The following is a 24,545-nucleotide window of genomic DNA, read 5'->3' as shown; positions in this document are numbered from 1 at the left end:
GTTTTTACCACCGCACCTCTCAACTCAACGTTTTCACTTGAACGTGAAATGGCTCCAAACAGAAGCTCAGTTTTTCAACTGTCTTTGAACATTTTACAAGCATCTTTTCTGGATGGCAGGTCATCAACAAAACACTTTTCCAGCAGTAGTTGTACAGCGCATACATAAAACCACCTGACCAAAGGTGCTGGAACTCCGCCTGGGTTGCTAAGTAACGGCTTAATTCCCGTTCACTGTGCCTTAACAGTAATGGTGCGCCGACCATTTCAGCTTCCCAAGCTGCATTTTGTTTGGAAATTTTGGATATGCTGTTAGGAAAAGTCTGAGAATACTGAACAGTCTGTAGCCTGTTTTTGACCACTATGAAGCTGAACGTGGTAGACTGATATTCTACGTGAGGAGTTGAGTTATTTTAGGGGCCCCTGGCGGACCCTCAGAAGCAGCTGGGTTTGCTGATGCCTCGGGCCTGGGACGACCGATACAACACCGTTGAAAAGTTGAATTGTAGTGATAGCAGCATGTGAAGCGACGGCGCTAGGACCCGTAGTCCTCATTCCTTCAGGAAGAGGGTGTTGGCTCCGTCAGCCGGTGGCGGAGGAGGAGAGAGCGGGGAGGGACTGCCGAGGTGCTGCTGAAAGCGGCGTGAGCGATGCGAGTCCGGGGCTGAGGAGGACAGAGAACAGGAGCAGACCCAGCAGAAAGCAACCAGTCCGAGTGTCGCTTTGTTCCACTACCTGACAGAAGCCGAACACGGAGAGCCATGTCGGTTTTAGCTCTACAAGAATATGAATTTGAGAGGCAGTTCAACGAGGAGGAAGCCATCCGATGGATGCAGGAGAACTGGTAAGGCTAGCTCCCTCCCTAACGTTAGCGCCTCGTTTTTAATCCCGCCTAACGGTTACTGTCACCGGCGTTGGATCGGGGATTCAGCTCGGTGACCTGCTGCTAAATTTGAACCGTGTAACAGCATCAGCTTTGCTCACTGGGATTAAAGCGGTTATATCATGCTCCCTGTCAGTATATAAACGGAAAAGGAAGCAAATAATCACACAGGCCTTCAGAGAATGAGACTAAAAACAGCTGAAAACCGGCTGCTTCTGTCTGGGCATCCTTTTCAGTGACGATTTGTCCTTGATATTCTCCATCATCACCATCATCATGATTTCGTAAAGGTCATCCATCCTCCAGCTGCCTCATCCATCCAGTCACTGGGCCAGTAAGCCAAGCCTGGCCATATGCTGACACACTACACACTCCCCAGTCTGCCTCAGGGCGTCCCGATTCTTACCAAACATTACATTTATAGGCTTTTACTGCAAAACATCAAAGCAAAAATGATTTTTTACATCGATGTTATTGCAAACCTGATTCCTTTTTGGTCATAACATGTAAATGTTTGTTTAAGAAGGGATGATTTGTGAGCCACAACCGAGAAAAAGCAAGTAAAATGAAGAAAAATAATATCTTAAAGCTGTAGGTTCTCAAACTGAGGTGCGTGTACCACCAGTGGTACATGGACTGCCTTTTAAATGTACTCAGATGAACTGTGGGTCTTATATTATTACTCATATGGTATGGTTAGTTAAAGGTGGCCTACAATGCTTAGAGTAGGTCACTAAACATGTTCATTACATTTTTGCACAAAATTATTATTAGATAATGAGATTTTAGTCTGATCAGACATTATGAACTCCTTTCAGAATTAGCGCTTTATATCCATATAATCTGCTGCTGATCTTGGCCCCACATCGCAATGTTTACACGCACAAGAAAATGGCTGCAAACAGATGTGCAATTATACAATCTCTGACCTTCAAACAGACTCAAAAGCAGACGTAGAGCCTCCTGCACAACCAACAAGAATGTAGCAACTTTTGAATGGTAAGTCAACAACAAAACTTTTCATTTCCAGCAGCCATTGTACAACTCATACAGCAGTAAAACCAGCTGACCAAATTGTGCTGGAGCTTCTTGGGTTGCTAGGAGAGGAGCTGGTTCATTTAGGTTGCCAGGTAATGGCGCAGTGCTGCCCAATTGTGACTTAACAATTGGGAGATTTTTAAACGTCTCATTTTCCAGACACAAAAAAATATTTACCTATTGTAAATAATCGGCTGGGTGTTTGTTTAACCCTTGTGCGTGCGAGGACTGAGGCAAACGTATGAGGACTGAGGCAAATGTACGAGGACTGAGGCAAACGTACAAGGACTGAGGCAAACGTACGAGGACTGAGGCAAACGTAGGAAAACGTGCGAGGACTGAGGCAATCGTACGAGGTCTGAGGCAAACGTACGAGGTCTGAGGCAAACGTACGAGGACTGAGGCAAACGTACGAGGACTGAGGCAAACGATACAAGTGATACAGGTGTGGGGTCAGTTGGACCCCATTTGTAGATACAAGGGTTAAGCTCTGAATTGTTTTTACAAACAGATGAGACCAAAATGGAAGTACAGAATCGCGCAAAATATGAATTTCACATAGTATTGAACTATTTATGCCTGCTGAACCTCAATTTCACAATTTAAATTAAATTTAACATAAGCTGCAGAATATTATGAAATGTGAGGATTTGGTTAAACCATTACTGCTTTTTATAATAGAATAGAAAAGAAATATCCTTTAAAGTCCATCGGTGGAGAATTTGTTGTGCATCAGCAGCAAATTGACAGGAAGAATGCAGATACATATTTAGTAAAGGTAAAAAAAATGGAAAATAAGAGACTTTTCAGTAAGAAAAAACTGTTCAATTCTTAAGAATAGTATAATTCAATTTCTAAGAAATGTTAGAACATTTCCTTTTCCCACATGGATAAAGGAACTTTCTGTTAATTTTTCCAACTTCAAACTTTTACATTTCAACATTTCAGAATTAAAATATATATTTTGCAGTCAAAAAGTTTGTATTGTTGATGTTAAAACACAACATACTAAAAACGTCCAACTGCTGTTGCAGAGCTGATTTAGAATGACAGTTACTATGGTGGAACTGGGAAAATCATAACTGCCAAAGTCCTTCAGCTTCTGCTAATGAGCTATTATTATTAATGATTAATAATTAGTTAATATTAATGCAATTTTTATGTGACAAAAGTAAATAATAGCTTATTTCTAAAAAAAAATACACATTGTTATTAACATATAGAAGATAATCTATTGTGCTTCTCATTTCCCTGATGATGGATTTTCGCAGAAACTAAAGCCATGGTGAGTGATTGTTTGCCCAGGGTGACGTCTGTCAGGCTTTTGCACAACCTACAACATTAATAAGCCCCAATGTTCAACTGTCACTTTTGCTCTTAAGCAAATATTGCTGAACAGCTGTGTACGTTTCTTATGTAGGTCATGTGCAGGTCCACCCAAGCGTCCTCTGCTTTGACTCACTGGAGTCAAAACTGACTAGTTTGGTCAGTTTTGTCCAAACCAGGTTGATCAAAGAACTGACTTCGAGCAAAACTAAGCAAGCTGTGTGTAAAGTTGGAGTGTAAGCTTCATTAAAGATGCAGCAGGGTTTCTGGGAAGACAGGATGTGTGAGGAGAAATTGTTCATTTAGAGCCCGTCTGGCCTTACTCAGAGGTGACTGCAGAAAACAGCCACATTTCAAACAAATTCAACCTAACCAGACCTCCTGAAGCTCTGGTTTGGACAGTTCTGTCCTTATTCATTTAGACGTGTGCATGTTTGTGTGTGTGTCTGTGTGTGTGTGAAATAAAGGGAGAGAGACAGGCAGGCAGCGTGCTAGCACTGTGTTGGAGCTGTCCATACCCTGGTACTGACAGCTGACCAATCACAATCATCTTCTGATGTCTGCTGACAGCGCATTAGCCAATCATGTTGCGGCTGATCTGTGCCTCCGCCTTGTGTCGTTTGTGTAGTAGGAAGGAGACTGGAGCGAGTAGGAGCACATGGCCTGAGAGGCAGCAAGGGCAGGAAAATGAGATGAGATAGCTTATTAGCTACATTCAGAATGTAAACTGGAACTGATTGTGACATATTTTATATCACTGAAGGGTGAGGTTCATGAAGAGAAATGTAATGGTGTGTATTGTTGAAGAATAAGTCAGCAAAGCAGTTGATTATGGTTTAATTTAACACAATAGCTCCTAATTTTGCTCTCTGAGAACTTGAAGTTACCGTTGTTGTTTTATCTACTTCAGTATGGATTAAGCACACTAAACCAACCCTCAAATGAATTCTGACTTATATCCAGAACCAGTTTAGGTCTAGATATGTAAATAAAAACATGATCATATTTCCCTGTTTAGCTGTTCAACCTTGTGGATTTGATTGTCCGTCTAGTTGGACTGAAGATCCTGTTTCTACTTCTGGTCTCATTCTGGAAATTCTGCATTTCTTTTTGTTTTGAGATTTCAAATAATACACAGTACCTACTTTTTTAGTTTTAATCCATCCAGACTTTTATTAAACATGAAAATGTTATTGAAATCAGCATGTCAGACTTTTTTAAACATCGATGATCGACCAGAAAACTGCTATTGGTGCACCGTTAATTTCAACACGATCCTGAGTAAGAGCAACGTGATCATTTTTAATATATTATGTTGTAAATGATTGTTTTATAATAAGCAATTAACTTTTATTCATAAATTTAAAAATGAAAGAAAATACATCAATAATACCTGTTGAGAGATGTAACATTTGACTTATTTATACTATTAAAACTTTATTATAGTGTTTTACATTGTAACAGAAAAGCCAAATAATTATTTTAGTTATAGCTCAAAACTCTAAGATGTGTTACAAAACCAATCAATAAGTGAAATATAATATCCTGTAAAAAACTCATCACCCCAAATAGTTGATGGATGGATGAACTAGTTCCTCTGTCAAGTAAATACATTTATTAAAAGAAAATTAAAGCTACTCAGCCCTAAATTTTCTTAAATATTTTGGTATTGTGTATGTTTTTTTCTGCTTCAGATAAAGCAATATAGACGTTTCTCAGGCAGGGCTGAATGGAGACTGACAGCTCAGCGTTGTAAAGCAGGCTGCTGGAAGGAGTAAATACAGGTCGCCTCGCTGCGCCACGGTAACATTACTNCCCTNCCTGCTGCATCCGCTGCTAATGAACTCCAGGTCATTAGATCAAAACTAGCCAATAAGTGCATTGACTGAATAAACTGATAAGATGTTACATATCTGTATAAAAAACCTTAGTAAATATTTGCATTTCTTTGTACTCGCTGTTATCGCTGTTTCCCTGCTATTTTAGGAGCTCCAGCATCACATCGTACCTTGGTCATCAGAGTCATTGCATAACCAGAACTTGTTACGCATCAGTTAGGACAGCACACAACAAAACCTTATTCAGTCTGGAGAACGGCTTCATCACTGTTTAAATCAGAACCTCGTTCTAATTTAAAGGTATTTTTGCATCAGTAGTAAAAGACTAAAATTAGTCTTCTATTCTTCAGTTTTTAATCATATAAATCTTTTTTTTTTTTTTAATCCCAGCAGTGTTTATAAAAGTGAGTAAAGATCAAACATATCATAATAGCTTTTATTTCCATGTATGCAAAGGCATTGAGAGCACTGCTGGTTTTATTCCAAACCAAAACACCAAAAGAAATTCATTTTCTGACTCCACAGAAAGGTGAAAAATTAATATCAGGCTGTTCATAAATATTTGTTTTACAAACTCAAACATTTACTCTATAAACAGAAAAGTGCTTGAAGATTGTTGTACGTTTTCCTGTGAATTCCTGAACTGTCTGAGTTGCTTCCAGCACCTGAGCAGGTGAGCGGCCCATGACGATTGGACTACGTCCCACAGTTTCTCTGGATTGTTTGGTTTTGTAGCATATTTGAAGTCATCCCACAAACTTCTCTTGCTTAGAATGAAAAGAGTAGAATTTTTGAAAAATATATATATATATTTTGTATGATCCTATATACGTAGTGTAGGAAACATCTTCATACCATACACCACTGTGCTTGAGGGTGATTTTTTTGCTTTAATCCAACTCCAGTCCATTTGTTTAGAAAGTCCAGTTCATTTGGAGATGTGTGAATGTGTAATCAAACTCTGATCCAGACCAAAAGAGCAAACTCTCCTTCAGTGGTTCTTGGTGCAGGCAAGGAGGGGAACGTGTTGCTAAAGAGCTTCTGGATCGTTTGACAATGGAGTGTAAAGAGAACTGCAGCAGAACCGAGTCTTCCTGATGTGTGTGAAGAACCTTTAAAGGGTTCTGTGGCCTGGTTTCAGTGTTTGGGGTCATCTGAGAAACTTTAGACCGTCGTAGAATAATCTCTCTTTCATCAGTTCACCAAATGTTGCTATTGTCTCTTTACTCAGGGTTCTTTTTACTTCTGCTTCACATGTCATTTTTTATTATAGGACTCTGTAGGCGCTTCATGTCAGCTGCTCAGGTGTCTTTTAACTGTAACAGTAATCAGAGGTGTTTCCCTTTAAAATAAATAGAAAGATGTGTTGCTACTCTTTATGAGAACATACTGAAATTGGGACGGAAATCTTTACTTTCTGCATATATGGCTTAATGGAACACGGTGACATTGGATTGCTTTACTTTGCAGCACACAGCAGCTTTAGCATTCCATGTTACAGTAATAATAAGCAGAAAAATAAGAGCATGTTTTTGATGTCAGAAATAAAACTGGTATGATAATAATACACCAGAGGGAGCAGAAATTCTTCACATTTACAGTTCTCCAGTGAAACAGGCTGATTTTCCAGCTGTGTATCAAACATCTGCATCCTGCTGACTCACTCCAGCCTGCAGACGTCACCATCCTTCGTTAAGATGCAGGTTGTTTCAAATCGGGTTCAGAAAGCCTCTCATGGTGCTGACTGCTTCTCTCAGGTCTTTGAACTTCAGATGGATCCCTGGTGGCTGCATCGCTGCTTACTGCTAACGTAAGAGTCCCAAAAATACATCAGAGGATGAAGCTTTGTTATGATCTGCATTTATATTTCTACATTTCCTGCTGGAAGAACAGAACAACATTTACATGGCAGAATCAGGACAGGTTCAGCACTGCTTGAACACTATCCTTCAGATCGATTCACTTTGGGGGTGTGTTTTCCGTGGGGGGTCAGGTTTCTGGGACTAGATGGTTCAGGAGATAGCTGTCTCTCCTCTGAGTTTCACATTACTCTTTCATGAAGAAGAGTCGAGCCGTGTGAGTTTCCCAGACTGGCCTTGACCTCTCAAGTGTTTTACAGGAAACATTCATTCATGTTTTCATGAAATTAGCATTTCTTATCTTATATGTTTCAATATTTTTGGACTGTGTAGATTTTTTTTGTTTCCACCAAGTCGCATATCTTACAGAGGAAGAAGCATAGTGCAAGTTAAATATATTCACACCTCTTTACCAAGAATACATTTAGACATTTTAGCTTATTTATTGAAATTTATGTGATAAACATACATAATGCACTGCTTTTTTTTTTTTTTTTTTTGATCAGGAAGCAAAATGATACCTGGTCTTAAGACCTTTTCTTTGTTAAAATCTGAAAAGTGTGGCATACTTTTCTGTCGTGCTTGAGTCAGTGCTATATAGAACCACCTTTTGTTGCAGTTACAGTGTTTGTCTCCAGCTGTAAACATCTACGAAGTGAATTTTTGCTCAGGTTCTGCCAGCTTAGATGGAAAACGTCTGCAAACATCAGTTTCAAGTGTTGCTACAGATGTGATGTCTAGACTTTGACTAGGCCATTTGAAAACATGAATCTCTGCCTGCTCCACCTGAGGTTTAGATGTTTGTTCTGGTGTTAGACTTGCAGGTCAGCGCTGTTGTTTCTACGGTTTTGTGTTACTGGAGCGACACGCGGTGATGCTGATGAGTGTCGACCATGCTAACCCAGAATCTACCGCAGGCTCGGCTTCAGCTCCGCTGCTCTCTTCATCATCATCATCAACATTACCGTCATTGTCGTCAGAAATAGAGAAGTGTCTCAGGAATGAAGGTCTGCCTGAAGTATCGCTGCACTCTGCTGTCACTTTTTATTAGGCTGGAGAAGAAATGCTTTGATTTAAGTAGAGAACGAGATAGTGGTGAAGTTTGTGTGTATTTATTCAGGAAGCATGGCAGTGACAAGATTAGAGGGGGCAGCTGTGTTGTAGCAGGATGCAGACATGGCAACGTAAAGATCCATTATGAAGTGGCCAAGGTTTGTGGACATAACTGTCAATGAATGCAGGATAACAGGTTTTTCTGAGCTGCCTCTGTGTTTTCTGTTCAGTGACTGACTTTAAAACCAGGTTTCAGTTCCGTGGATCTGTGGAGGGGGTTGAACTGAATTCAGATACTTTTTGCACGCCGTGGCACATCCATAAGCGACGCTGTGTTGAGTCAGCTCACCATGACGGCCATGCAGCCTCATCCTCAGGGTGAAAACAGAATTACATCATAACTCCAGCCAATACACATCCAAGTTACCCAGCAGGTTTGCCAGCAGCTTTAAACAACGCTGTCAGTGGGGGAGGGGAAGCGTTGACCTTCTTATGTTTCTCATAATAAACTGCAAGAGTTACCGCATACGTAATGTTTAGATTTGTCAATACTGTAGTAACTATGCAGAATCCCTGATAACAATCCTACTTATGCATTGTCTTGCATGCCAGTTATTTCTGCCATGATTTGTGACATCGAAAGTGCAGATTACATGATTTGTGCTTGAAAAGTGCAATTTTAGTTTCTTCTAATAAATCAGCCTCTGCTGATTCTGTTAGTCCTCCATGCTGATCCGTCCCAAAGAGCTCTGACTGCGTCGTTTTTCACTTGTGCTGCCCCCAGCTACTTTGAAGAACCGCCGATTCAAGCTTATTCCCACAACCCTCCAATGCACATATTTACCCGGGTAGTCAGCATTTAAACAGAAGTCCTGCATGCAATGCTTGTTTTTAATATTAATGTGTTAAAATTAGTCTTTTTGTATGTTGAAGCTGAGCTAACAGATGTGACAAAAGTCGCAGAATAATGAAACACTAACTATAAAACATTTCTTTATATAAACATTGAGATTTTTCTTCTTTTTCAAAATATTAATAGTAAATCTTGTTTTCTTGTGTAAAAAGTGCATGTAGCCAAATATATATGTAGAAAAGCGAGGAAAGGCAGTCTAGATCACACCTGAAAGCTGTCAGAGCAATGATTTTAGTTTCAAACACCGAGCTCTGAAAGTAACTTTGAACTCGGTTATACTTCGGACTTCAAACTATGCTCTGATTGTACAAGTTTTACTTCTTTCCTTAAAATCAGTCTGTCATGCTTATAAAACTCTAAACCTCCATTCACAGTTATTTTTCCCACGAGTTGATTAGTCGTAAAAAGTTGAAATCACACTGCAGTCACACGCTGCCCTTCATTTGGCTCAGATACGAATGAAAAAATGAGTTGTAGCTGAAGGTCTGCAGGCACTTTGTACTGACAGAAGACTCAAAAGTAAAACTCTTTGTTCAAGAAAGTGTTTTCTTACCATATTAACTTTATGCTCACAAACAACAGCAGTGGTAGCCTGGGTAGTCTGGCTGTTTACTCCCTGTTTATGTTGTCACTTTAATTTCAAGGTTCCAGTTATTTCCTAATCTTGAGGCAAAAAATATTTGTCAACAAGAAGACAACAGGAAATCTATTTCAACCTTCTGAGTCTGGGGATAAGCGACATGTCTGCGTTTCCTTCGGTGTCTGCTGATGTCAGTTGTTTTTTTTGTTTTTTTACATGTCAATTCAATAAGTAAAACTTGGTGGATGTTAAAAGCTGAGGTTTACTTCCATCTTGTTTCTGGTTGTATTTCTAGAGACGGGGTTGGTCATGTGACTGTGATGATCATGCCGTGCAAGATTGTGAGAAGTAATGCCAGTGATGTGATCCTTAGAGTTGTTAGGCTATAAAAATATACATAATAGCGATAAATATAGGTTTGTGTGGCTCTAAAATATTGAAAAGTATCCTGGATGTTTGAAGGCCCAGAGTGAAACGTAAAATCCACGGCTGTTTTTGATCAGTTTTTTTCAGTCGCTGCGTCCGCATCATGACTGGCTGTGTTAGACGCTCGTCTCAGTTCACTGAGATGTGATGGAGCGTTTACAGGAAAAGCTGCGTACTGGTGCGATATTTGTCACCTTCTGCACAGCTGGGACCTGAGAGCAGGAGGAAAAACCTTCTCAGTGCCAGCTGATCGATGTTCCAACTTATTTTGGGACACTAAACACCTTTGGTGAAGAGTTTTTTTTTCCAGCGTTAGAGTATATATAAAGACATGACATCATCCGAAAAAAAAGGAATGAACTTCATAAAACAGGAAGACTAGATCCACAGATAAGTGATGAAGGTGGTTACTCAGGTGATGCTTGTGAAGAAAAAAGGCTGTGGATTCCTGTGAGCTGCTGTTGCTTCAGGGCAGCACCTTCTCCTGCCCCACCGTCTCTGCCAGCTTGTCAGCTTTGACTTTGCCTTTAGGTTGATTTTTGCAGCAGAAAAATCAAATCTGTCTTCTAAATATACCTCAGTAGGGCCTGAATATCAAATACTCTGGCTTGTATTAACATTGGAAAACAAGACAGGAAAGGTGGTGATCAGATGTTTAAAATCTAATAAGTATTTTAGATTTAAAGTTATTGATACTAAAATATTCTCCTCAGCTCAGTCAAGACAGAACTGAAGGTAAACCTACAATAAAGTCCAAACCCTGGGAATGAACTCTTAGATCAGGGGTGTCCAGACTTTTTGTTGTTTGGGCCAAAATTCTCAAGTGAATTTTATACCTGCTCAGCAATAAATTATGCATGCAGTGTTTTAATAAAACAAAGTAGTTGGAGGTTTTATAGAAAATGGATCCATTTATTATGGGTTTTTGCTTTATTAAAGAAATGTTTCCAGTTTGTAAATTCTTTATTTACATTTGGAATATTTGGCTCAACTGTAACAAAATGCAGATAAATGTTTTCAGCACTAAGAACATGATCTGGGTCAGTGTTTCACCAAGACGTTTGCTGTATTTATCCAAGTTTAACAGATTAATTAAAAGCAGATGTGAGTTCACCAAAGTCTGTTTTTGAGTAGAACTGTGGATAGACGTGGTCCTGTTTATTGTGCAGTTATTGCTTTTATTTGTCTGTAATAATTTTGCCCTAATGAAAAATAAGAAGTCTTGATCTGGATCAGCCGTTTCTGCTGGCGGTCCAAATTTGTATCATTCTTAATCAGAAGTTTGGGACCACATAAAATCCGCTCCTAGGCCACCGTTTGAACAACCCTGTGTTAGATCAAGTTAAAAGTCTTTCCATTATATTTGGTTTTATGACGCGAGGAACATCAGCGGAGTTTGACTGTTCCTGTCTCGATGCTAAATGCTAAATGGGCTTTAGCAAGTCAGTCATTCACCCATTCACACACACATTCAAACTCACGCACTCACACCTTCACACACTATCACCTGCAGATCAGATTTCTGCAGTGCTTCACTATATGCTTCCTCCGAAGGATTTCTGTTGTTACTCTAACATTCAGCTGCACTATAAAGGTTAGAGCGCATTCACATCAATACAAGATGTCTGTCTCTGCATGTGACCTGCTTTCTGCTGCTCCATAAAGTCCAGAAAGGACTTGTGATAAATCCAAAGAAAGAAACTGTCCACTATGAGCATTAATGTCCTACAGCCGCCTGGAACCGCCTTGCTCTTTTGGAAATGAGATATTAAATTCTCAATATTATTTGTTTTCCTTAGTATTTATATTGTGTTTATTCATTTGTGGAATTAGAATTTCAAAATCAATACTTTTTATCATCTCCCTCTTCTATTATGTCATCATTTTAATCATTAAATAAACTGCCCTCAGTGCTTCTAACCAACATTTTCTCTGTTTCTGCCTTTTATTTTTGGACTTTGCATCACTCTGAATGTGGATGATAAGGGCTTCAGAAAAAAGATTGATGAAATTTTCATTTGAATCCAGATTTGCTTTAAATTTCTGTTTTGTTACACTGTTGGCCTGTGCTCATAGTTCATAAATATATATTTATGTGCCATTTGCTGATTTTATTACAATAACCTGAAGGAGACATTCTTTCTGTTCCAGGATTTTTCTACCTTTGAGTCAGAAATGAAAACTCCATCTCTGATGCTAAACGGGATCTGTCACACACACACACACACACACACACATTCAGACTATGTGTGTGTGTGCTCAGGATCTGACTAGAAGGAACTCAGTGTACTGAAGACTTAAAGCTGAGGCTACATAACCACTGTTACCTTTGACCTTTGGCCTCGGATGGCATTTTCCTGCAGGAGAATACAGAGCTTGTTCCTCCTCTGCTGTATCTGCAGCCTCAGACAGTATGTAGGCCACCGTCTTGTGTGCTGATCTGTTCTGCCCCCTTCCTGTGTGGTTGGTTGAGGAACAGTGATGTCATTCTGCAGTCCTGTTGTCATTCTGTGAAAGCAGCTTCTTTCGACTTTGACCGTCTTGCTCTGTCCTCTGTTCTGCAGAAGCAGCTCATGAGTTTATGGCTTTCCAGCAGAAATGATCCTGGAATCATCCTAGTTGTTAAACTAACAACGATGTCTTACTGGCTTCATAAGACCTTCGGATCTGACAAAACCTGGTGCTGTTGGTTGATCTGCAAGACAAAATCAGTTTTACAGGTTAAATGTGTCTCATGCTGCAGATCTGTAGGTTGCTTTGAAGGATGGTTACATTAAATTGCTCTCTCTGGTTTATTGGTTTATACATTTCTTTAATAGTTTGATCAGTTGATTATTTTTGTGCAAACCGTTTTCTTCTGCTCAACCTTCCTGTTATCTGCTGAAGTCTTGCTCTTTCTCACAGCCTGAGTTAACCGTAGACATGGCAACAACATCCACACTAAAGAGTGGTGAATGGTGTGTTCACTGACCAAAGAATGATTTGATTTTTGCAATACAAGCTGGCTGGTCACCAGGCAGAGACGCTTGAGCTGAAAATGGGTTGAGTCGATGGCTGTAGTCGATTTCACAGGGCATTTTGAGTTCAAATGCCTTAAAATAAGTTGTTGCTATGGAAACCTTGTGACCAAGATGCGACTCCTTCCTGTAGTTCTCAAACACTGAGATTTTTTTTACCTCCCTCTTGTTAACCTGATTCCTCCAGACTTGTTTGTCCCACTTCTAGTTGATTATTTTTAAAATTATTCCTCTGACTGAACATGTGGTTGGATTTAAGTCAATAGAAATAATCTAATGTTTTTTTTACTGAGGAAGATGATTGTTCTCATTTGGCTTCCATATGTAGAGAAATGATCCTTCATATGTCATATTCATACTAAAGGGAAACAGGAAGTCATGCATTATTAATTAAGACATTTTTTGCAGTGTCAGAATGTGATTTTGTTAATTATTTCTTAAAAAAGGGATTTTATTGTCACTCAATAAATAAAGTAAAATTATTGGTTCACATTTTTCAGAGTGAGATCATGTGGAAGCCATTACTGTAATATCTTTTATGCATCCGATATACTCTAGAAATCAAGTAATATTTGTCATATAAAGCACATTAAAAATAATATTTTTTTTACTTTGTTTTTCTTCTCTATTAAAAGTTTAGTTGAAATAAAAATGTGAACCATCTAAAAAATTTGATTGAGATTTTTTAGAGGTACTTACATTATTTTTATTTTAAAATGCTGCTTTTTAAAGCATAATTTCTCAGTAACACAATAAAGAAAACATTTCAGCTAAAGGATTTAGGAAAATTATCCAAAATGGTCAACTGCAGCATCAGGGATATAAAACCAGTCCGTCACAGGGACAGGAAGCCTTCAGATCCAACGCTTTTAGCTCCCCTGCTTTGAGCTAATGTTATTTTAGGACAGGGCTGATCTGGTTGGCTTTTTCTTCGCTCCTCTCAGGATCCAGTCTGTCCACTCTGCCCACCTGTGCCGTGGGATTTGCTGAGTGCTGGAGAACGCTCCGTTTTTCTGTATCCAAATGGTGTTTCAGCAGAAGACTTTCCACTTCATGTGGAGCAGATCTGATCTGTTGCAGACGGACAGCATTCAGTCCCACCTACAGCTGGACTCAGACTGTAATAACAGTAGGCAGGTATGGGAGTGTCTCAGGCTGTCAGACGACAATGTTCTCACGTGCCATAAATCTATTTAATATTGGGATAGTAGTGACCTCTGATATTTGCTCATTTTTATACTGTACTTTAAACACAGTTGATAAGAATTTTATAGACACAATAAAGGCACAGTTGTGACATCACACCACTTTTATTACCAATATGTTATATTACACAACAGTTGAAAGTGTAGAAACTTACAGTAAAGCAGTAATCATGAAAGACGCAGAAGCCACTGTTGGTCTCAAAGTTCATCAAATCTTTCAGTTTAAATCATAATCAGATTCATAACTGAAGCTGGAACCAGAACAGCTCCAGTTCTCCTCTCACTTCTTCACTCTTATTACTCGTCTTTCTGTGTAATTTGATTTTCTCCGTCTTCCAACCTGAAGTTAACAGGAGCATAGTTTCTCTCTTCAGCAGTATTATGGGTCAACTGTATTTTTGTTCAATCCAGAACAAAAGTCAGGGAATTGTCATAATTGTTTTAGCTTTACATCATGTCATAATGATTTAAAACACCCTGAGTATTGCTTTGATTCTTTTATGCATGTTTGAAGAATCCTTGAATTTCTCATACAACCATTCAAAGGTGTCTTAACATTCCCACAATGCACCGGCTTATGAACAAACTATGAAAATTATTATAGTCAGCATCGAAGATGAATAGCTGCTCTTCATTTTGGCTCTATATTTCTACCATCTTTACCTCCTTTTCTTTTCCTCTAGTCCAAACAGCCTCTGGTTAACTTGCTTTAGCACAATAAGAGCTTTCTTCAGCGATGTCTGTTTATTCTGACAGGAAGAAGTCGTTCCTGTTCTCTGCGCTCTACGCTGCCTGCATCCTGGGAGGGCGTCATGTCATGAAGCAAAGGGAAAAGTTTGAGCTGCGGAAACCTCTGGTGCTGTGGTCGCTCACGCTCGCTGTGTTCAGGTGAGAGGTTGAAGCGCAGACGATGCCTGGTTAAAGTATTCACATCACATTCCAGCTGATTTTAAGCAACAGATCAACACTATGTAATAGTAAGGACACAATACACCGATTCACTTTACAAATTTAGTTCTTTTAAAAGTGACAAGAACTTAGAAGACTTCATAATTATTCTCAGCTTTGTGTTTTTAAAATTCTAATAATCATAGTTTGTTTTTCTGATGTGACAAAATGTAACTCGGTGCAGGCGGTGACAGCACTAGATGTGTAAAGTAGAAACAGTGAACAGCTACTTCTATCGACTTCACAGTAACATGAAAGTTTAGAGCCAATTATTATGCTTATATATAAACCCTTATTGAGGAGGCAGGGATTCATTTACCTGATTTGTTCACGCTTCATTGTTTCTGTTGTCTCAGTATCTTTGGTGCCATCCGCACTGGGAGCTACATGATGTTCATCCTGATGAGCAAAGGGCTGAAACAGTCAGTTTGTGACCAGAGTTTCTACAACGGGCCAGTCAGCAAATTCTGGGCTTACGCCTTCGTCCTCAGCAAAGCTCCTGAACTGGGTGAGTGGAGACATGTCTGATGTCTGACTGATGGGACGCATGCAGCGGTTAAGGTTGCAGTAGTTAAGTATTCTGCGGTATAGCAAACTGAATTATAATGTAACTTTACCTTAATGTTAAAGTTAAAGATGACAGGATTCATCTGAGACTGGATGAGAAAGTTATTTTGATCCAGAGCTGAACCAGCTGCAGTAACTAATCTCTTCTGTTTTTGGTTGTGGTGCACCTGAGATTAATCTGCCAACATAACTTCACTTGGCGAACATAAAGATTAAAGACTTCTTCATTTCTGTTATTGAAGTTATAAGTCATAGTATGACAAAAATCAAAGCTAATCACAGATATTAAACTTTTTGATCAGTAAACTTTGTTCAGTTTTTACCTGGAAAGCAGGAGCGTTCATATGTACCTGACAAGCTTTGCATAGTTTTAGTCTCAGATTCTTCAATCAATTATTGGTTGGAGACAACAAAACCCAAATTATGAGAAATGTCTAGTCTGGTAAAACTATGTTGATAAAACTTGTTCATCTCTTGCAGAAGCTGCAAGGCCAAGGTTCTTCAATATATTTAATGTGGGATTCCAGAGGTCTTGTCAGAAATGTTTTGCTTGCAATTTTTATATTTTTGCTGAACAAGCCAATATTTTTCGCAGGTGAAAATGCAAATGAAGCTCATAACCCAAACCGTTCCTCCTATCTGAAATAATGAACAAATAGCTCATTAAAAGAAAAATATTTTGTGTTCTATTGTTCTATTTTAACAATATTTAAATGAATTTGCCAATGTGTATTATAACAATTTATTCAAAAATCGCTATTGAGCAAACGGTGGCGGATTCTTGGGTTGGTGGTTCGATACCTCTTAGGAAAACTGCTTTGAGTCGAGCTACTTTTCATGTTGTTCTTCTTACATTTGGAATACAATTCGGAGTGATTTAATAGACTTTTCAGTTTTCGTTTCATTTAAGAACATTTAAAAACCTTGGAAAGCCGAAACTCCTGTGATGGACTGGCAGCCTGCCCAGGGCGTCCCCCACCTCTCGCCCTTTGAGCACGTTGTATCTCATCCTGAATGTTCTGAATTTCTGAAAATGATTGATAATCCCCTGTCTCCCTGCAGGTGACACTCTCTTCATCGTCCTGAGGAAGCAGAAGCTCATTTTCCTCCATTGGTACCACCACATCACCGTGCTGCTCTACTCCTGGTACTCCTACAAGGACATGGTGGCGGGCGGCGGTTGGTTCATGACCATGAACTACTTGGTCCACGCCGTCATGTATTCCTACTACGCGCTGCGGGCAGCTGGCTTCAAGGTTTCGCGCAAGTTCGCCATGTTCATCACGCTGACCCAGATCACCCAGATGCTGATGGGATGTGTGGTCAACTACCTGGTGTACTCCTGGATGCAGCAGGGCCAGGAGTGTCCATCCCACATGCAGAACATTGTGTGGTCCTCCCTGATGTACCTCAGCTACTTTGTGCTCTTTGTCCAGTTCTTTTTTGAAGCCTACATCGGCAAGTCCAACTCATCGGCCAATACTGATGTCAAGAAGAGCAAGTAGAGAGGAATGCCAAAAGCTTGGGATGCAGGGAGATAATTTAATAAAAGAATAAAAGGGAAGCGCAGGGACCAGTGGCGTGAGAGAGGATTGGATTGGGAGGATAGAAATGTGTCATGGAGTCTGGGGTTGCTGGGATTATTGATGGGCTGGGGGGAGGGAGGGATCATGAAATGATTGGTGTTTGTGCTTTAGGGTTACAACTTATTGAAGACCTAAAAATGAGGTGATGTCTTCCTTGAGGGATACGGAGGAAGTAGCACCACCATGATCAGAAGCCATCATGAGTCATTCACCTGAACTCTAAAACTTGCCCCTATGAATTCACTTTTAAAATCCTTAAATATAACAAAAGAACAAGCTCATTCTAAACTTTTACAATAGTAAAACCATCAAATCTGTTAGAATTTGTTTTATTTATTACCGACTACAAAAAATGGTACTCGTAAAAATCGATGGCCTCATCATTAATGTGAGCCATCAGAGTTTTTGTCCGTTTCTTGTCTGTGTTTGTTGTTTCGCTTTAATCTGAGGAGGAAAAGGTTCGAGACGCCGGTGAGCAAATGAAGCTGAAGTTTTAGCAGTTGATGTGAAGCGATGTGGTGAGGGACGAACCCGTTGTTAATATAATGTGCATATCAAGATACAGTAGACATGTTTAACATCTGTTCCAGTTTACAGTGTGACTGATTTGTTTCCACAACAGTTGCCAATGAATACAAACCAGTAGGAAAGACAGATTGAAGCTGGCCTCGCGGACTGAAGCCAGGCTGGGTGTGAATGAGATGCTGACCGTGTCCTGCTTCACCTCTGGTCTCAACTTTGCAGATGCACTGATTTCTGAACCCTTGTCTGTATTACAGGGTTTCTACCAGTGAGGAATACTGATCTGTTGGACACTGATACCTTAGATGGAGTACAAACATGTTTATGTTTAGCAAGAAAACAAACAAAAAAATCATGCAAATTGTCAAAAATCTGCTGTATTGAAAAAAAAGGTATGTATCCTTAATGGTGTCTGTTGTGCTATTGTGCATTTGCACTACATCAATGTCAGAAAACAATTGTTGCTGAAAAACCCAATGTATGAACAAAGTGTGCAAAAATGTGACATGCTTGTGGTGTTTTCTTTTGTCTGTGCCATCATGGCGTCATGCATACATAACCCGTTCGTTGGTGCTGAAAGTAAAACAAATGAGTTTAAATGCAGTCTGTCCAGTTTCTCTTGTTAAGGCATAAGAGAGGGGCTGATCTTTATGTTGGTTCATACAGTTTTTACTTGTTGTTTTATAAGCCCAGGTGTTGAGTTGCAAAGGGGAACGTGTGTTTGAGGTCAGCTGTTTTCCACCAGCGTACTTTGACGTGATTCCCAGTCAACAACATCTTGTTGTATGTTAACTTTATATTCTAACATTGTATTTAAAAGAAGCTCAACCTCTCTGTTTGTCCACACAAATGGTGTCATGTTTAATTCTTAACAGGAAGTTGGAGTTGTTTTGAAGGATTGTGATTGGCTGACATATGTTTTACCTTGTTCCTATGGGTTTAGCATGTTTAATACAATACGGAGTGGAATAATTCAGCGGATTTGTGTGGATGAACACTTTTCTTAAACCACTCAGGTGTGGACCAGATTATTTTATAGAAACGGATATCTCTGCTATGTTCCTTTAAAAGGCCTGGCCATGTTTGAACTAGGCTACAAAGTTCAGCTCGCCAGGCCTTTCTGGCGATGAGCTAAGACCAAAAACATCAACCGTCAGAACATAGTTGTGTTCAGAGGGGAGTGGCTTTCCCAAATTAATTAATGAGTTACCATTTCTGCTAATGGAGGATGTGAGTTGTATTCACTGAGCCGATCACAGTATTAACTGCTGGTCTAATCCAGAAAAAATAAAAAATTACCATTAACTGAATTTATGCATTTTCTGTTTAGTCTACTGAAGGGTATATGTTCCAATCCTGGATGAGCCCCCACATGCTGAAACCAGAAGGACACCATAACAGGGAAATGAATGGAAGAATGGCTTCAGCAACTGTTTTAGGCAGGCTTGAGAAAACAGTGGTATGGTTAGCCCTCCACTATGTTAGCTCTTAGCCTGTGTTGGGACACTTTCATCTGGTTTCCCCAACAACTTGACACAGTTTCCTCAGGGTGAAAGCTTTTGGTTTTGCTGCAACCAAATGCTAGCCAATAGCATATCTAGTAACATTGCACCTTGGCATTTCAGCCTCTCAAGCTGTATCTTCTTTCAAATAGATATGTTGTATGAAAAGTAGATAGGCGGGGATCCACTGTAACTTTATATTTCCACTACCCATTCCACTATATTTCAGATAGAAGAAATCATTTAGCCTGTTGTGCTAAAAACGGTTCTCGGTTTTGATTGACCTCTTTTTTGTGAGGAATCTTTTTCTCATTTATGTGACACAATCTGGCATACTATCCTGTCTGCATATCTGAAGAATGTCACCAGTACTGTAAATAATCATGAGTCTTGACAAATAGCAGGTATTTTACAAATTGAGTTTCTGGCAGTGACAGAACTGACGACTGGCTAATGTTATGTCCACTCATTATCTCCTTGGACTGTTTGTCTCTGCATTATAATCTTATAGATCATTTTTTAAGAAACAGAAATCTGAAAAAATAAATCTTTAATATTTTTTTAGAAATATAACCATAATTTTGGAAAGTGTGTCACAAAGCTGAAACTGGAGCTGGACAAAGCAAGTCAAGGGCAGACAAGTTCACAGAACACAAGACACTTCAAAGTGCATCTCAGGTTTTCAGTGTGTTGTTTCCAGAGGTCAAGAACAGAAACAAAATGCTGCCTCCTCATGTTCTGACTGTCTGCAAACACTAAGTAGGCAGGTCTGTCGTGACCTGCGGGGTCTACATGGTCCATATCTGTCGAGCAGCTCAGAGCTACCATGCCGCCATAAACCTTTTCAGGATAGAGATCATTCAGTGCTTTACTGGCCAATAACAATATTCTAAAATTCACCCTTTTTCAAACAGAGTAAGCAGAGGAATATGAAGACTTTTCTTATATGATTCATGTTCCAGGTGTTTCTGGCAGAGGTATTTTGGATGAGCTTCACACACCTGATTGATTCAGGTGAGTCTTAGATGAGTGCAGCAGAGAACATAATGTTTTCAAGGAATTTTTCAAACTGATACAAGCAACTAATTTGGCATTGGATGACAATTTTGAAACAGCAAACTGACTATTTTTAAGAAGGCTGGCATATCTGATACAGAAATAATATGCTCAGACTAGCTTGATATGAATAATTCTGGCATCTAACTATATGCTTCCTGTCAAGCAATCTGTCACCACTGTGCTAACCAGAAACACAGAGTCCTGCTGACCAGGATGGCCAGAGGGTGGAGAGGATGAGTGGATGACACCTCTGCCAAGGAGTTCCCATCAGTTGAAGAAGTGTGGCTGTAAATCTGAAATAAATTGAAATTAAAATTTAATCCAATAGAAGGTGAATGATTGAGTCCTACCTGGATTGAACAACACATCTGTAAATGTGACAGTTAGGCCAAGTCCAAATGAATCTGGAGAGGAAGTTGAACTACCCTGGTAAGGAGAGATTGGTGAAGCAGGTTTTTAGAAATATTTGCACGGTTAGATTGAAAGAACAGCACTTTCACATTAAAAGAGCACATTTAAATTTTGCAGCTTTGGCATTTGTCTCCTATTTTCAACAAACATTTCTCAGTAGCTGCTCTACCATTATTAATGCATTGTGTTTGTTCTAAGAAGTAACACTGAGGGAGGCATGTTGGTATATATCTGCATCTCACTCAGTCATTTCTGCACAACGGATTATCACCAGATACAGGATTATCACTGATAAACAATGGATTTCAATTACATGAACAGCCTAGACTTAGCCCGTCAGTCTGACTGATAATAGTGATTAGTGAAATGGATTTAGTTTGTATCTACTTCATATTTTACTGTTTTATTATTATAAAAGTTTTAAAGAGGTTGGTGGATCATACAAGCAGCCCTGCTCTGATTCATGATGCTGAGAAACTGCATATGATGCTGCCAAAAGGTCGCTTATTATCTTCTGGATAGAGCTAAGAAAATCCAAATGTGGACAAACTGAACTGATATATCCAGCTTCGTCAGACTGAAGCTTGATTTGTTACAGTAGTAAACGCTGATTAAATGTATTTGTCCTATAATACTACTGTGTATTTAATTAAAACTTAGAAGAAATATTTATATGAACACTGTTACTTGCATGTTATCGTTTTTCTCATTAAAAACTGTTTGTTTTTGCCTCTATATGCTGTCGCCATCTAGTGGCAAAAATAAATACAAACAGCTCAGCTTTCCATACATTTTTATAACCAAACATTCACTTATTATTTTTGAGGCTTTGTGTGCTGGGCACCAAAATACTAGAAATAAATCCCTATCCGCATAAATTTAATATTTTAGTGAAACACCTTCAGGGATATCTGCTGAAAATGATTCTAAATAAGAGGACTATTAGATCTCTTTACACCATCCAATAATATATTTGGCTTTTACACTAATGCATCTCTTGTTCCACAGGTTAGTAGGAGTTGTTTTTAGTTTCCACATTGACTGACTCTGAGAGCAGATTTCATCCCTGGTCCTCTGGGAGATGGAGCTACTCATGGGGCTTCGTAGTTTGGGCTTTCTCTTCTTTCCTCCTATAGACTGTGAATCATGTGTCTTTGTCTAAAAGATGCACCCCCTCCTCCTGGATTTTAAATCTGCACAAATCCCCATAAATCAGTGTTACTCTGTCCTGCTCAGCAGCTGGAGGGACCAAACAGTGACCTGAAGGATCAGAGCAAAGCCTTTGAGTGGGCAGCTAATTCCTTCTTTAGCCCTCATCGGCTTTCCTCCGTGTCATGCTGGAAACATGAACGACAAGTCAAAATTACACCCATCTGCTAGAAATATTTGGACAAGAAGGAATGAGAAGAAAGCTGGTCCTTCTCGTTGTTTTGTTTCTTAGTTACACTAGAATGTGATTTTTGTAAGTCAAGCAGTGGAAACATTTAAGTTATTGTTTTTGCAGGATGGAAAATACAAGAAAGAAGCTTGAATTTATTGTCACTCAGGGTCAAACCTGATTACATACAGGCTAAAATGAATAGCTATGTTTTCACTACTTGGTTAAATGTTCTTCAGCCAGTTGCAGAGAAATCACTCTTTTTGTAGCCATGAACATGATCTTTGACAGGTGATTAGTTATTAGTAGAGCTACTAAACTGGTTGGTTTCCCAAAAAGACCAATTTTCAACAGAGCTGGTGTTTGGTGTCAGCTTGCTTTTTATAAATCCCCAAACCAGGTTTTTTTTTTTTTTTTTTTAAATCATATTCTTGTATCATTTTCAGTCTGTGTTGATTAAAGTAAATATGGGACAAATTTAAACTTGTGGAGCAAATTCTTGCTCAAAAAGAGTTTTTACTACATAATCAATTTAAAAACAATGAAACAACTGGTTAATAGCACATCAGATCTGTCAACTTTTTCATTACCTTCCCCTAATCCCATTATGTGACAACTTGTGTTTTGCCATCTATATATATTAAATTAGTTTTAATATTTGGATGTACTTTTTATAGTATTTGTGTTATACTTTTGTATTGATTGTATTTATTTTCTTATTTTGCATAGTTAAGTCAGTTTAACTTTGTATTTAGTGGCCTTTATCTGTTGTTCAGAGACAACAGATAAAAAATATTCAAATGGCTAATTCTGGCACATTTACAGGAATGTTACTTAATGCGCAGTGTCCCTGCTAAACAAATAAAAAGGAAATCAAATTTAAAAACTCATTTTATTATTTTTAAAAAATCAAACTTTTGAAATTAGTTTTTAAAAGCATCAAATTCATATGAAATGAACATCCATGAAGTCTGGATGTAAACTTCTGAAAACTGTCTCACTCAGAGTTCATATCTTTACTGAAGAATGTAATAATCCTTCTTTTTAATTATTTTACACTGTGGTGCAACCTTGGAAAAAAAAGTATACTTTAGTATACTTCAAACATTCTTAAAATTGTGAAAGTACACTTTAAGTATACTAATTATTAAGTGTACTTCCTATAAGTATATCAGAAGTATACGAACAATACACTTGTACCAATTTCGAAATTAGTACTTTAAACACACTTAAACATAATTGTACCAAAATACACTTTTAATATATTAAATAAAAGTATACTTTAAGTGAACTAAATATGAATAATATGTATGAATTTTTAAGTGCCTTAATAATCTTTTACTATTTATTAAAATTGCATACAATAAAAAAGGATAATCATGATGTAATTTTTAAGAAAGTGCCCAATTAATTTTCAGATGTGTGATGTAAAACCTTATAATCAACGGCATTAGCTCCAGTTCATACTCCAGACCAGATGGTGGCGGTATTGCACACTTTCATTTATTTAAAAAATGCCACAAAGAGAAGAAAAAACTTGAACGCAGGGAAGATAACAGACGCTGTCCAAATTCGCCATTTTTGCTCGCATAATATTGCCTTAAAAGTAGAGAGGGCCTTGATAATAGTTACTAATTTTGGTAAATTCAAGCTGGTGACGTCATAGTCCGAGTTAGACGACAACACAACGGGACAACAACCGATGGAAATGAAATGTGTGTCACAAAAGGAGCCCGGAGGGACGAAGGATGCTAACGTGTTGCTAGCTGGTGGTAAGTTTGCTTATTAATTATCTTCATTTAATTATAAACAGTGCAGTAAAGATATAGAACTTACGTTGGTTTCTTAAATAATTATTTTATCAATTTTAGTGTGACTTGTATGATTATTACAATAGGAATCATTCAGCTTCATGTTATAGCTGCATGCAGGCTGTTTGTTGCGACTTATACTTTAATTCATAAACTAACCTGGTTTTAATTAAGCTCCATATGACAGAGAGACTTTGACATTGTGAGGTTGTTGTTCTAACTCGTTCATCAATGTTTTTATCTTCAACATATGTTTGCAGTCTAAGCAAATGAAAGATGAAGCCAGAGAAATCAGGTGTTAGAAACCTAAAGACTTTCTGTCTCAGAAGAAGCTCTGACTCCACCAGATCACCAACCAGCTCTGAGGATGAACCTCCACATCGTCTTCATGATGGAAGTTTGTTTTTTCAATGAGGAGCTAGCTACATTTTCAACAACAAAAGCTGCTGTGTTACCAGCACCAAGTGCTTAATAAACATGATTTGATTTAAAGATAACTGGACAGAATTTTTCCCCTTGTTAATCTAATATTTCTCTTTCATACATTTTATTCATTGTTGGCTTTCAGGGCCCTGTGATGGACTGGTGACCTGTCCATGGTGAACCCTGCCTCTCATCTAATNG

At 38.7% G+C, this 24,545-nt stretch overlaps 1 protein-coding gene across 1 annotated transcript; it reads left to right on the top strand.

Annotated features, from left to right (window-relative positions):
• Positions 1 to 450: 450 nt before the first annotated feature.
• Positions 451 to 18,265, top strand: elovl6 (ELOVL fatty acid elongase 6). The gene is made up of 4 exons (XM_015055575.1): positions 451 to 843; positions 14,894 to 15,025; positions 15,442 to 15,593; positions 16,715 to 18,265. The coding sequence occupies exons 1-4, from the start codon at positions 761 to 763 to the stop codon at positions 17,155 to 17,157; spliced, it is 810 nt and encodes a 269-aa protein (XP_014911061.1). The 5' UTR covers positions 451 to 760; the 3' UTR covers positions 17,158 to 18,265.
• Positions 18,266 to 24,545: the final 6,280 nt, after the last annotated feature.

The sequence above is a fragment of the Poecilia latipinna genome, unplaced genomic scaffold, assembly GCF_001443285.1.
Source record: "Poecilia latipinna isolate Pla-1442-1.1 unplaced genomic scaffold, P_latipinna-1.0 Scaffold1323, whole genome shotgun sequence".
NCBI classification, from domain to species: domain Eukaryota; kingdom Metazoa; phylum Chordata; class Actinopteri; order Cyprinodontiformes; family Poeciliidae; genus Poecilia; species Poecilia latipinna.
This window is presented reverse-complemented; position numbering and strand designations above follow the sequence as displayed.